Source organism: Grammomys surdaster, unplaced genomic scaffold (assembly GCF_004785775.1).
Source record: "Grammomys surdaster isolate TR1022 unplaced genomic scaffold, NIH_TR_1.0 130, whole genome shotgun sequence".
NCBI lineage: Eukaryota > Metazoa > Chordata > Mammalia > Rodentia > Muridae > Grammomys > Grammomys surdaster.
In genome coordinates this window covers 2,416,943-2,431,126 of record NW_021604588.1, presented here as the reverse complement: position 1 = coordinate 2,431,126, position 14,184 = coordinate 2,416,943, and the positions used below count along the sequence as shown (strand labels likewise).

The 14,184-nt window shown below is 39.6% G+C and overlaps 1 protein-coding gene across 8 annotated transcripts in view; it reads left to right on the top strand.

Annotated features, from left to right (window-relative positions):
* Window positions 1-14,184, top strand: part of Ralgps2 (Ral GEF with PH domain and SH3 binding motif 2) — a 129,616-nt gene that overhangs the window by 56,646 nt on the left and 58,786 nt on the right. For all 8 annotated transcript variants that reach the window (XM_028760745.1, XM_028760723.1, XM_028760733.1 and 5 more), the window contains exon 8: window positions 7,485-7,611. In XM_028760745.1, coding sequence (XP_028616578.1) covers window positions 7,485-7,611 — 127 coding nt within the window. The remainder of the gene's footprint in view (window positions 1-7,484; window positions 7,612-14,184) is intronic.

Sequence of the window (14,184 nt, the reverse complement as noted above, 5' to 3'; positions counted from 1 at the left end):
CACCTCCCCACCTCCCCACCTCCACACCTCCCCACCTCCCCACCTCCACACCTCCACACCTCCCCACCTCCCACTTTCCCACCTCCCCACCTTTACACCTCCCCACCTCCCACTTTCCCACCTTCACACCTCCCCACATCCCACCTCCCCACCTTCACACCTCCCCACCTCCCCACCTCCCCACATCCCACCTCCCCACCTCCACACCTCCACACCTTTACACCTCCCCACATCCCACCTCCCCACCTCCCAGGACTGGAATTAGTCAACTCAGGGCCTTGTGCATTCAATGCCAAGTTCTTTGCTCGGTGTCTAAAGATAGGTTTTACATAAAAAGTGTTTTTATATTTGAAAAAGTATTAGTGTGGAAGAGCTTATGATTTTTATTTTTCTATTATAAACACCTGAAGAAAGTATTTTTCTACTTTAAAAATTCTTTTTAATTATGATGGTCTCATACTTTAAAATCTGAATGCCATGAATGGGGTGGAAATGACTCCAAGTGCACAGCTAAGAGCTCTCTCTTTAAAAGGCCAAGGATTATACTTTGATTTATGTTGTGATTTACAAGTGGGATATATTCCCTTCGAGTTATTATTTTCCTTGAAAATATTTTTGTTAGCCCTCATGTAGTTCTGTAAAAACAACTTTTTTATTTGTTAGCAGCTCTGCTAATCTATAATGAACTTAATAAACTTTAAAAGAATTACATTCCAGTGAATCATATAGATCCCATTCATTCTTATACAGCTAATGGTCTGCTGGAGAGAGATAAACTGAAATAAATAAACTGTACAGTGACAAATTATCAGAATAAAATAGGATGAAAAGGGAAATAGGCAGCATTGTCTTTAGTAACGTGGGAAGAGGTTACTGCATAGCTGGACACCTAAGAGTTGGAGGAGGAAATCATGGACCGAGAAGCAAGTGCTTAGAAAAACGTTTTAATACACCGAGTACAGGGAGAATGTTTGACATGACATTAGACCTGACGGTTGGCAGGAGTGGTATTGGTGTAGTATCGGGTGACAGACTGATTGGATTTGAGTATGTAGCAAAGGACTAGGTCAGTAAGCATAGACCGTGCCTTTGAAGAGAGTCTGTTGTAGACATGGCAGAGGCTGGAGAGAAAGCTAAAGGTTTGTGGCACGGTGGTTTTGATTTTGGGTATAGGATCCATGACCTTCAGGTTTTGTGCTGGTTGAAATGATGAAGTGGAATTGGGGCGATGGTGACAATAAAGAATGATTAGCTCCAGGTATAACCTTAGTAAGATGAAAGGGAAGTAGTCCAGCACTGTAGTATTTCAGGAATATGTTTCCATGCTAACAGGCAGGAAGGGGTATATCTGCACTGGTGCAGGTGAATTGGTAGATTGGGTGGTGGAAGTCTACACAGGGTCCTCTGGCTGCTTCGATTCTTTAGGACCAAAGTCTTAAGTTGAGAATGTTGAAAGAAAACTTTTAGAAGTTTGAAGAAAGAAGGAAGGACATGTCGTCTACCTGGGCATGAAAGCACTGTGTGTCGGGAGACATGAAAGATTGCTGGGCTTTATACAGAAGATTTTTGGTCATGAATTTAAAGTTAAAACTCTTATGTCCTTTCTAGGTTCAGGCTCAGTATAAGTGTGATATACTAGTGAGAACTGTATTTAACTAAACTTGAGGTTTTTAAGTTGTGTTTGTAACCAGGGAGATCTAGGGTAGCACAAGAGGTGAAAGAGAGTATTCAAGTTGCCTTATTGAAAGATCAGGAAACTCAGCCAAACAAAAAAGGCTGGAAATGATAAACAGTGGGAGGGAAGTGAAGCGTGACAGGGACCACAGAAGTCCCAAAAAAGCTCATGCTGTGTCTTAGATGACAGGGTGGCGTATGAAAATGACAGAAGATGGGATAATGGTAAGAGAAGAGGGTTATCACACATGAAGAATGTAACCAGTAAGTCTTAGTGATAAGGGAAGATGGTTCCTGGCCCCCCTTTTTCCCTAGTTTCTAAATTTCTAAAGACCTACGGGGAAGTTACTTGCAGGTCCTAAATAACAGTAACATAAAGGATTACGTCTCTGTGTTCTCTTGTCTAACATAGTAGCCATGGGTGGCTCTTAATTTTAAATCATTAAAACTAACTCCTCTTCCTCAGCAATACTAACATTCCAAGTGCTCAGGAATGCTGGCTAGCAGCCATTGTATGAACATCTCCCCCCCACACACACAACACACACACACACACAACACACACACTACACCCCCCCCCCCCGCCCCATCATCATACAAAGTCTACTGGACAGTGAACAGTGCTGGAACAGTGCTGAGGACTTGGGAAGAAAAAAGGGTGATAGGCTTGGAGGGATGTGAAGCCAGAGTTGTATCCAGACCCCTCTCAGGCTCAAAGTATAAGGGTTCTAAGAAAGGAAAGGATGCTTGCTGAGGCAGATGGGGAGGCTAAGGCCAGGGGTTTTGTGAAGGTCTCTGAGCTGCAGTAGGTATAGACTGAAGGTTTGGGTAGAACAGGCTATTGCGTCTGAAGTTAGAGGCATAATGTAAGATGGTGGATGTTTCATGCCCATTTGGATTACACATTTTAATGAATAAAATCTTGAGGGATTTTGTCTGTTTGAAATTTTTTATTGATAAAAGGGACATGTCAAAAAGCTAGTAATATCCTATTACTAAGTAAAATATTCAGAGCATTGTCTCAGAAGTAAGTTAATATTAAATAAAAGGATGCCCATTTCCACTGTTCTTGTTTAACATGAGGCGCTTAGCTGCCATAAGAAAATAAGAAAAAGATCATTTTTTTCTATAAGGAATGGAGGAGGATAATTTAGGTTAAATTGTGTGTCTGTATAGGAAGCTTTACATTATTTTAAAAATAAGAAAGTATTAAAAACAATGAAAACTCCCCTAAAAATTAAACAAAGTTTCCATGCAATCCAGTAGTTATACTTCTAGACATACGCTCAAAAGAATTTAAAGCAAAGATATAAACATATCTTTTTCATAAATGTTTACAGCAACCAAAAAGTAGAAACAGCCCAGTCATCTGTAAGTAGATGAATGGGGGAGGGTGATACACAGAGTGCAACGTTGTTCATCCCAGAAAGAGAGCAGAGAAAAAGTTGAAATCAAAGAGGATATAATATTGCTTAAAAAAAAAAAAGATGAGCAGTATTAAAAACAAACCTAGTGCTGTGCACCTGTTGTACGAGGGCCTTTGAGAATGTCTTAAAAACCAGGACCCCACTCGTGATAAGCTCGGACTTTTGTTTAAAAAAGAGAGCTCTAGGGAACTTACTTTTGATGGTTTCTTAAATCACTTCCCTAGGATAGCTTTTCATGTTCAGTCATGTAGGCACTCAGAGGCTGCTGCAGCCATGGATCATGGAGTTCTAGTACAGCTCATAGTGGTAGGAAACATTGATGTGTCTATGTGCAGAATGCAAGGCTGGCGGGGTCATGCAAGCTTCCACCAGTATTTTATGCAAACACTTGGTGTCTTGACAATATATCCAAATAAGATTAGAATCTCTGCATGTGCACCCTAAAATTGAAGTGCATGGAGTTGTGAGAATGAAGCTAAAGGTGCAGTGGGGACCCCAGAAAATGAGAGAGGTTAGGATGTAAAGCTCAGCTGAGAGAACTTGCCGTTGTTACGCTGAGGCAGCTCAATGGAGTAGCATGTGGACCATGAGCAAGGCCACATAGGTGAGCCTGCTCAAGCTGTCTGAAACGGACACCATACCACAGCATCATTTCCTCTGGATACTGGATGATAGCTGTAGGATTGAACGTTTGCCCAGCTGGATTAACGTTTGCCCAGCTGGATTTGTCTTCCTTGGTCCATTCCTTCCTTACTGTTTCCTTGTTCTTTGCTTTCGAACTGAAACCTTTACTCTGTGCTAGAGTGTTTTGAAAATCTGTTGCTTTACCATCGTCATTGTCACCATCATTTTTAAAGCCTCTCACAGTTAAGAATTCACCTTGAGGGCCCGAGAGCTGGCTCGGTGGCTGTTCTTCCAGAGGACCCAGGCTCAATTCTTAGTACCCATATGCCAGTTCATACCTGTGTAGACCTGTGACTCCACTTCCAGAGAATCCAGCATTCTGACACAGGCACACATGCAGAGAAAACTCTAATGCACATAAAATAAAAATAAGTAAAAAAAATTAAAAGAAAAAAAAGAATTTACCTTGAGTTTCAGAGATATTTATCCTCTCTGTTGAGACTTCTTTCTTCATTATTATAGAGTGGACACCAACCTCTGGGCAAAATGTTTCAGTGCCGATCCTAAACATCTCCCAAAGTCTGTGTTAAGTGTTTACAACAGGTGGCAGGGGAGCTTTTGTAGACTACACCTCTTCTGTGTAGTCCTGGCTGTCCTGGAGATCATTATGTAGAATGTAGACCACGTTGGCCCTCAATACACAGATATCCTCCTGCCCCTGCCTCCAAGTGCTAGGATCATAGGCATGTGCCACCATACCCAGATCTTAAATATATCTTTTTTTTTTTTTTTTTTTTTTTTTTGGTTTTTCGAGACAGGGTTTCTCTGTATAGCCCGGGCTGTCCTGGAACTCACTCTGTAGACCAGGCTGGCCTCGAACTCAGAAATCCGCCTGCCTCTGCCTCCCGAGTGCTGGGATTAAAGGCGTGCACCACCACCGCCCGGCTTAAATATATCTTAATATGGTTTAAAATAGGTTTATTAAGCCAGCTGAATATATGAATTTACAAAAATCTGCATTTGGGACAATTTCAGTGTATCACTCAAAAATACCATTGGACTGCAAATATGGTTAAGAAGGTAAAGCCCTTCCTGGGCAAGCACGAGGACCAGGTTTTGGATCCCCATACCCATGTGTGTGTTGAGTAGGCGTGATTACCATCTGTATTTTCAGCACATGAGAGGCTGAAATCAGGGACTCCTGGAGCAAAAAAGCTAGCCAGGACAAGCTGTGCATTCAAGTGAGAGACCCTGTCTCAGTATATAATGTCAGTTGCAATTAAAGATGACATCTGACATCACCTCAGGCCTTGATAATACATTTACACACACACACACACACACACGGATAGAACAAATAAAGAGCTCAGAAGTAAATAAATACATTTGCAGCCATTTCGACAATGTACATCACCACATGTTATGAAAGAATAGTATCTTCAATAATGATTGAGATATTACATTTAAAATTTTTTATTTTATTTTATTTTATTTTATTTTACTTTATTTTATGTGTATTAGTGTTTGAGGGTTCAGATTCCCTGAACTGAAGTTGCAGACATGAGCTGCCATGTGGTTGCTGGGAATTAAACTCAAGACTGAGAGAGCAGCCAGTGTTCTTAATTGATTAGCCATCTTTCCAGCCTGTGCATATTACATTTAAAAGAATGAAATTGAACACTGTTTTATAGCCACAAGACAAAAATGAATGCCAAAAGGATTAAAGAATTAATTGTAAGATCTAAAACTAAAACTACTAGAAGAAAACATAGTTCTAAACAGTTTGGTTTTGAATATGACTCCCAAAGTGTAGGTAACAAAAATGAAAGTGGACAGATGGAGTGATTCTGTCTGAAGGCCCTGCCTGCACAGCAAAGAAGACAATCAGCAGAGAAAAGAAGTACTCCGTGAGATGAGAAGATATTTGCAAATTCTATGTTTGGGAAAAGGTTAATGCTCAAATACCTAAGGAATTCAACCAGTGTAGTAACAAGAAAATAAATCATTTAAAAATGATCAAAATAATCTGTACAGATGCTTTTGAGAAGAATACACTCAACCAATAGGTATATGGGAGATGTTCAACCCCACTAAGGATCAGGGTAGTACAGATACAAACCACAGTGAGAAATCACCCCACCTGCTACTAAAAAGATAAGAACTCTCAAATGTTGGTGAGGGAGTCAACCAGAAAAGGAATTCTGCATACCGATATGGTTGCAGCCATAAATTAGAAAGTAGAAGTAGAACCAAAGTTGAACTTGGAGCAACAGAGTGAACAGTTTTCAGGGTGGAGTTAACTGGAAGATGTTTGTTCAGTGGGTAGATTCAAAGCTTAGTTTTATAGAATATATTTGAAATCTAAGGTGTACAAGCCTAGTAACTATAGGTAATAATTTTATATTATATACTAGAAGAAAATCTGAATAGAAATAGATCCTTGCTTTAGATCTCCAACATAGGGCAGGAAAGTATTATAAATTGGTGTTAGGGTGTCTACTGTTGTGATGAAACACCATGACAGGAATCATGGGGCAGAAAGGGTTTACGTCATCGTACAGTTTTCAGGTCACCTCCATCACTGAGGGAACCCAATGTGGAAATCTGGAGACAGGCACCAAAGCAGAGGCCATGGAGAAATGCTGCTTACCAGCTTGCTGGGCTTAGTTTCTCGACAACTGAGGGCTTCCTGCCGCCTTCCACTTCGTCCACATCAATCATCAGTAAAGAAAATGAGCCACAGACTTGCATACAGGCCAGAAAATACTAATGGATTAGGTGCCAGAATGGTCCATTATCAGAACCAGTCTTTGAGACCCCAAGAGACACACAGACCATTAATACATTCTTCTACTTGCTAGCCATGTGCCTGACTCAGCTTCCGCCACCTCTAAATATGTACACAAACTTTTCTGTTAACCTTACAGGAGAATTAGATGAGAATTCTCTAAGAGAAGTGTTTGCACAGTATACAAGGAGCCAATATTTTAAGATGTAATAAAAAGTCAAGTCTTACTATGTTGTGAAAAATAGTATCTTCAGAGGTTTAAAGAAAGAAAAATCTTGCCCACAGTCTTTGGAATGATAACAGAATGGAACACATCCAGAAGCTTTCAGTTAGACTGTGGGTACTAAGGTTGCTCGTCTCTTATCTCCTTTGATCATTTGCAGTAATCTCAAAGGACACGTAATACAAATTGTCTCTTCAAGCCAATTGAAACAATCTCGTGATAATGCTACCTACCTATGATAACATTCTGGTCAAGAAGAAAGTTTGTTGCCAGAAGGAAGGATTGAAGGTCCTATTAAGACCAGCCACAACTTGACTTGTCAAGAAAAGTTGCCACTTATATCACAGAATTGAAGGCTTCTTAGTGCTTATGAACGAATGACTTTTGAGGAGGCAGTCAATGAAAATATTTTGGCATCTGAGCTAAATGTATACGCATAATTATTTTAAAGTAGATAAAAACAACAAAATTGCTTAATTACATAAAGTAGTAAAGATAAATAATGTGTTGTAGTTCACCACTTAGTAGGTTCATTTATGTGCATGTAGAGGTGAATTTATAAATATTTTGAGTTATAAATACATGTCTGAATCTGTTTTATTTATGTCCGTCCTATCACAATAAAATTAAGGAAAGTATAATTTCGAAATTAAAGTTTGGATTTGTAGTAAATACAGTTTTCATTCAGATCTTTGTTACAGTTAAGATGGAACTTGTAATAACCTAGGCTTTTCTGTTTGCTTTTTAGTTATTAAGTCGAAAAGACAAAACTACCTTTGAGAAATTAGAATATGTAATGAGTAAAGAAGATAACTACAAAAGACTCAGAGACTATATAAGTAGCTTAAAGATGACTCCTTGCATTCCCTATTTAGGTGAGTGATGTCACTGTGTGTTCGTTATTCGTAGTTGTTGCTCTTCCTGAACAAGTCATTTTTATGAAATGCAGAGTAATTTTTAAGTGCATGTGTCAGATTTCTAAGCTGAAAACAATCAGGTAAAGAAGTATTTCCCTTATTGCCTGAAATGATTTTCATAATAACCTAGCCTTCTGTCTTCAGGTTTTCCGTAAAGTGTAACAGTAACTTAGAAGTGGTCCGTGTGGTAAGTGATGTGTTTTAGCTATTTTAGTAATGCTTTTAAGGACTGAAACAAACAATGACTTGTCGTGAAACTTAATATATTAACTGAAGACATTGATCCGAGCTGTTAGGTAGTAGACAGTGTGAATTCTGGAGAGTGATTTCAACTAATTACTGATATTGTTGTTTGCCTAAATGAATTAAGTTTAAGTGTAGAAATTTAACTTACAGTACATGGCAGTTTTGTATTATTTGATTAAGAATTTGTCTTATATAGCTTACAGTAAGTTCCAACAACTATTTAAATATCATAATTTTTTCAACAAGATATGAATAATGCTTTGTTGAATCTGGAGTTAAAAGAGGCCCCAAATAAACTGTACTTTTAAATTTGTATGTAAATTAAAGATGGGAAATGCTGTGGATGATACATACCTAAGATACATCAAAATAAGCTGGTTTGACTCTTTAGAGATTCATCAGATGATGAGCATTTGTTTCTCATAGTGCTACCTGTCGCTTCTCTACCTTTTATGTAGTTACCTACTGTAGACTTGAAGAGAGCAGTTTCTGAGAATAATTATAAGTGTGTTGATTTGTTTTGGATACTTCAGTGTCTCCCTTGAAGTCTTTGTTAATGACTGAAAAGCGGACTGAAAGGGTGATGTATAAACATCCATCTGTCAGAGAGAGCACCAGTTGTAGGCCACAGAAAAAATTTGACTAATTAACATTGTGGGATGTCCTAGGATCTTTGGTTTGGGTCTGCATTTCGCCTTGGCCACTGGGATGTCACGAAGCCTTTCAGGGAGGCGAAACACAGAGGCGCTAGGCTGTTTCCTCAGGCTCACGGGACACGCAGACATGCTGCACAGGGAGGTGAAACATAGCCTAAAATAGGGGCCCCAGCCTGTGTTTCTCCAGGTAAGAAATGTCACAGGCTAGGACTGAGGCTGGTGATTCACAAACTCCTGAGCACCTAGATGCCAGTGGGAATGGCAAAGAGTTGAGAATGGCCCCTCGGGCCTAAGATGAGCCTGGGGTGAGGGGTATTAGGGTGATCCAGCTTAGCTCTGTGTGAGTCCCAGGGGTAAGAGGGGCCTTCTGCAGGAGACGTAGGCGTGGCCCTATATGATGAAAGCTTCCCTTGATAGAGGAGACAGTCCTTGCTTGTTCAGACTGTTTATTCATGGTGGAAAAGAATGCATACCACTTACTCAGGGTGGACTAGAGATTAAATACCTTTTGCTGGAGGGGATGCCCAGGAAGGTAAGCTTATTGGCTAAACTCTGGGGACCCATCTATATACCTCATTAGCATAGAGAACTAGGCTCTGTGCTGTGTGACCAGTTGTCATGGTCCTCTTACTGGGGTGTTGTGGTCACATGCTCCAGGACAGGAATCAGGTCTGGAACAGACTGAAATGCCTACCATTCTCAATTATGAGAATTACTGGGGTTCCTTAATCAGCTCAACCTTACCAGTTTTTCTGTCTGGTGACATGGTTCCACTTGCCCCACACTCTGGTGGGATAAAGATGTATTTCACAACCTATTGAAGGCATAAGTAACCCAAAGCACTGTGTAGTTAATGACTACTGCATTTTTTTCTTATTTTTGTTTTTGTTTTTTTCAATCATAGCTTACCTCCACCCATATTTAGGAATGTAATTGGGGGAAAGAAAAAGAATAAAGGAGCTTTTAAAACCTTGTCTTTGCAGGAATCTAAATCTTAGGCTAGAACAAAGAAGTAATTATAGGCAGAAATCTAAATCTTAAGCTAGAACAAAGAAGTAGGCTTCAAGCATGAAAATGACTTTGGGCTAGGACAGGGAAGTAGGCTCAGATATTTTGGTCATCCTGATAAGCCCTTAGAAATAGTGGTCACAGGACTTTGTTTTTTGCATGTTCTTTGACTATCTGGGTTTATTGTCTTGCTTGTTCCTTGACTATTTGCATCTATTGTATTGCTAGTTCCTCAACCTAGAACTGACCTTAATACTTGCATGTAATTTAAACAGTATAAAGGCAAAAAAGGAGGAGGAGGGATGGGATCGTGGATTAATGGGGGGGGGGTATGGGGAAGGGGAAAGACATCAGAAATGTAAATAAAAAAACAAAAGTACTAGAAATGGAAAAAAAAGACAGCATCCTTTTGTCAAAACAAACAAACAAACAAAACCTTGTCTTTGTGATCTGTAAGAGAATTAATAACCCTTTTATATATGGGATCATTAGACTGAGAATTGGTGATCCTTGGTTCTAAGAAGGCTCTTCTATGTTTAATCTTGTATTTAGATTTCAGTCTATTTCTTTGAGAGTTAAATGATGCCTTTAATCCACCTACTTGAAAATTGAGAACCAAGGGCCATAGAGTGGAAATTGACTTAGAGTCCTTAGAACTCATGCATGATATCCACAATCTAATGGTTCTATCTAGCATGCTCCAGGTACCGGCTAAACTCAATAGCTCAGAAACTTACCGATCCTATGATTGTCTACTCACTGAATTTTTTTTTTATAGTAAATGCCATAATTAGGTATCTTCTAGGGAAATTTTAATTAGGAATGAGAAAAATGACAAATTATTCCTTATGCTATGCTTTCCAGTTCAGGGATCTTTGTTCTATATTGTTTCTTAGTGAAAACATGGTACAGAAGTTGAAGCTGTGAGTGTGTGCATATATGTTTGTACTTGCACAAAGTTGTATATATTCATGACTTCTGTGTATACAGGGAAAAAGAAGGGAAGTTGCTGAGTAGAAGGTGGAAAGGTTTTCTGTTGGAGATGGCCCCTTTTCTCCCTGTCTTGGAGCTCGAAGCACTGCCTTTTAGGTTAAAGTAGACAAGGCAAAACTCTTGACATGAAGATTAATTTGTAGAAAATACCAGAACCGTTATCTTTTCTGTATGTTCTCAAATGACCCCCAGGTTCCTTTTCTTTTTATATGTGCTTGTGTCTTGGAGTCTTACTTTTCTGTGTCGCCATGCTTTTGACTTTACCTGACAGAAGGACCCTGCTGTTGCTCTGTTGCTCAGCCTGCTGTTTGCTGCCTGTCTCCTCACCTACTTGACGGCATCCTGTAAGCTTTCTTCTGTGTACTTCTCAGACTTCATCTTAATTTTGTGATTAAGGTGCTAGTTATTTTTGCTCTTAGAAATTCTTCACAGTCAATCTTGGTCCACGTTGTAAACCTCTGGGCTTTGTCTCGTTGACCTCCCCCTCCCCCCCTCAAATATGTAGTCATGTAAAGATACCTGTCTAATTTTTTGCACCATACTCTTGCGTGCAGTAGAGTGATCTCAGGATTTGTCATATATTATTTAATAACTCCACTCTAGGTTGGGCCTATATGTCTGTCTACTTAATTTTAGAAACTGAAGTATCAACCTGAGATTGACTCCTAGTTGAACGTGTGTTTATGTGAACTCTCCCCTTCCTGCAGAGTGACCCCCATCTCATCTTCTATTCTCATTCCCACTAATGTCATCTGTACACCATTCTATGCTGCTGCCCATTACAAAAGGAAGCAGTTCAGTAGATATTTTTTGTTTTGTTGAAAGGTCTCACCATATAACTCTGGCTGGCCTAGAACCCACAGAGGAGATCTAGCTGGCTCTGCCTGATACAAAATGTTTGTACCGTCACACCCTGCTAGTACAAAAGGTTGTTCATTTAATGACATGGTCCCTTTCTGGCTTTCCCCATTGTTCAGAAGTGTGGTTTTACTTGTGTAGAATATTGACATGACTCAGCTCTGCAGCCTGCAGTTTGTATTCAGTGTTTCAGCCTATACCAACATTGACTTAGTGCTGTGCTTGGTGCTAGATGCATAACAAGAAATGAGGTGGACTTTGTCCCTCCCTTGTGGATTTAAATAGGACTTAAACACAAACCCTATAGTTTATTACATTTTGCCTCTTCCCCCTCTTCTGCTTTTTCATCTTCTGTAGGAAAATGAGAAGCATATGTCTAAGAACTAAAAACCAAAGTGTAGTTGAATCGGGGGTTACATACATATGATCTCAACAGTCAGGAGAGAGAGACAAGAGAATCATGAGTTTGAGGCCAGTCTGGGTTACAGATGAAGACCTGCCTTTAAAAAACAGTGCTTGGTAATTAGCATGGCTCTGTTGAGAGCATATATTTAAGCACCTACATGGTTTTATGTGTTAGCAGTCCTCTTACGGTTCATCCCGACTGTATTCTGTGACCAACACCCATTCTAGAGTGAGAAGATATGGACCATTTGACATAAACACTTGGCAGACTTGACAAATGAAACTTGTTCCAGAAGTAATTACAACTCAGTTTACCTTCCAGCTTGAGATTTGTTCTTTTCTGATAGGGACAGTTTTGTTCAGCTTAATTTGTCAAGGCATATGTACTTTTCTGTGTTTTGTTTTTGAAGTTTATTTGTGTGTGTGTGTGCTTGTGTGTACATTCTCATTGAATATATATGCACATTTGTGTAAAAGGTTGTCAGATCCCTTGGAGCTGACATTTCTAGATGCCCAGCTTGTCACAGATGCTGGCATCCCAATTCCCATACTCAGGATTACACAGCCAGCACTCTCTCTCCAGCCCTTAGACTTGGTTCTCTTAAGAAAATATGGAAGAAAACCTCATATGACTTACTGACTACTTAGTTTACATTAGAGACAAAGGTTCATTTTTTTTTCATTTAAGATCTGTAGTATTGACGTGTGTTGAAGAAGGTTTACTGCTGATTTACATTCCATACTGGTGTTTCATATTTAATTACATTTTAAATTAATTAGGTCTTGATTTAACATTTCTTGGTTTTAGAATTCTCTCCATGGGAAAATAGACTTAGAACAGCTTCCAAAACAACAAGCTCCTATAAGATTCTGTACATTTGCTGGGACAGAATCCACTGAAGATGTCTGAATGTGCAGATTCTCGCTTCTCTGTTCTCTTCATACTCAGTTTTCAATGCTTCCCTTTCTCTCTTTTGTCTCTAGAAGTTCTTAGAGAAAGGATGTCATCAACTAAAAGGATCTGTGGTGTATAGAGAAAGGGTAATTGCTGAACAGCTGTTTCCTAACAGAGGTGTTCTAAACCTGTGTTCAAGGGCTGAACCTGTATTTCGGGGCTGTGTTGAGGGCTGTCAGTGGTCAGCAAGCTCAGCCCCGCCAAGGTCCTGAACCCATATCAAGATGGAAAAAGAACCACGCCCTCACTGCTACAGGAACACATGACACATGTGTCCACACATACACACCAGTCACACACATGCCAATAATGCATTTTTAAGACTAAAAAACATTAAAAGTTAGTAATCAAAACCGATCATTCATTGTAAAGATCTTTCTAAAGGAGTGTTGGGTTTTATATAGTAATGAGATTCTTCTGTATTGCCAAAAGTAATTCAATGTGGACTACATTTCAGGAAGTAGAAAATACTTTCTTGGCACACCACTCCTCCTCCCTTAAAAAATGGTCTCCTCTGTAGGTAAAAAAGTGGAAAAGTGGTCAGTTGGACAATATAGTCAAGCAATCTTAAAACAAGGGTGCAGTTTGTGTAGAGAAGAGTAGTTTGGCAAGTGTCCAGGAAAACTTTGTTTTATATGAGAGTTGTTGCTTTAAATCTGAAAACCATTAGCAGCATTCATTTGTCCTTGTCACTGGGAGAGCAATCTTAAGGGACCTGTTGAAGAATTTGACGTGGAAATTCCACTTCACTGTGGAGAGAAAACTAGAACATTGCTCAAAAATAATTTAATTTTGTGAAACATGGTAAATACTTTTTCATGTGTATTTTCTAAACCTCATTTCTACTTAATTCATGCCATGGAAAAATGCAGTAGTATAACCAAATTAGACTATGTTCTGAGGAAGGCGTGCGTCCGGCACTGACAGTGAGTGAGTTGTAGCACTGTTAGGGAAGCAGAGCACAGAAGCTCCTGTAAACTCTCCAGCCCTGTGGTAGACATCAAGTAAGCTGTTGGATATACGGAGATACCGTTCTCTCAGCCTTAAAGAGGCAGCTCTTTCCATGTCCTCCTTTAAGTTTCAATGGAAATACCACGTTTTCACATGAGGACCCTGTTGGAAGAAATGCCCTTGTGGTCTTTGCAGTGCAGGGATGCACTCCCTCCACTCCCTGCTCCGCTTCTGTTCAGTCCACATTGCAAGGCCTTCATTCATTGTCTTTGGGTTGTTTTGTCGTTTGGCTGGCTATTTGGTTTGGATGGGAAGTTTAATCATGTAAATAAAAGGAAATATTTAGTAGACACTTGCCAATTCAAAGGGTCCCTTTCTGGCCTGTTTAGTTATTCTGGAAACTTTGTATTAATCTCTGTTGTGATACAGAACTGTGTTCGTGTGACATGTTTGCAGTTC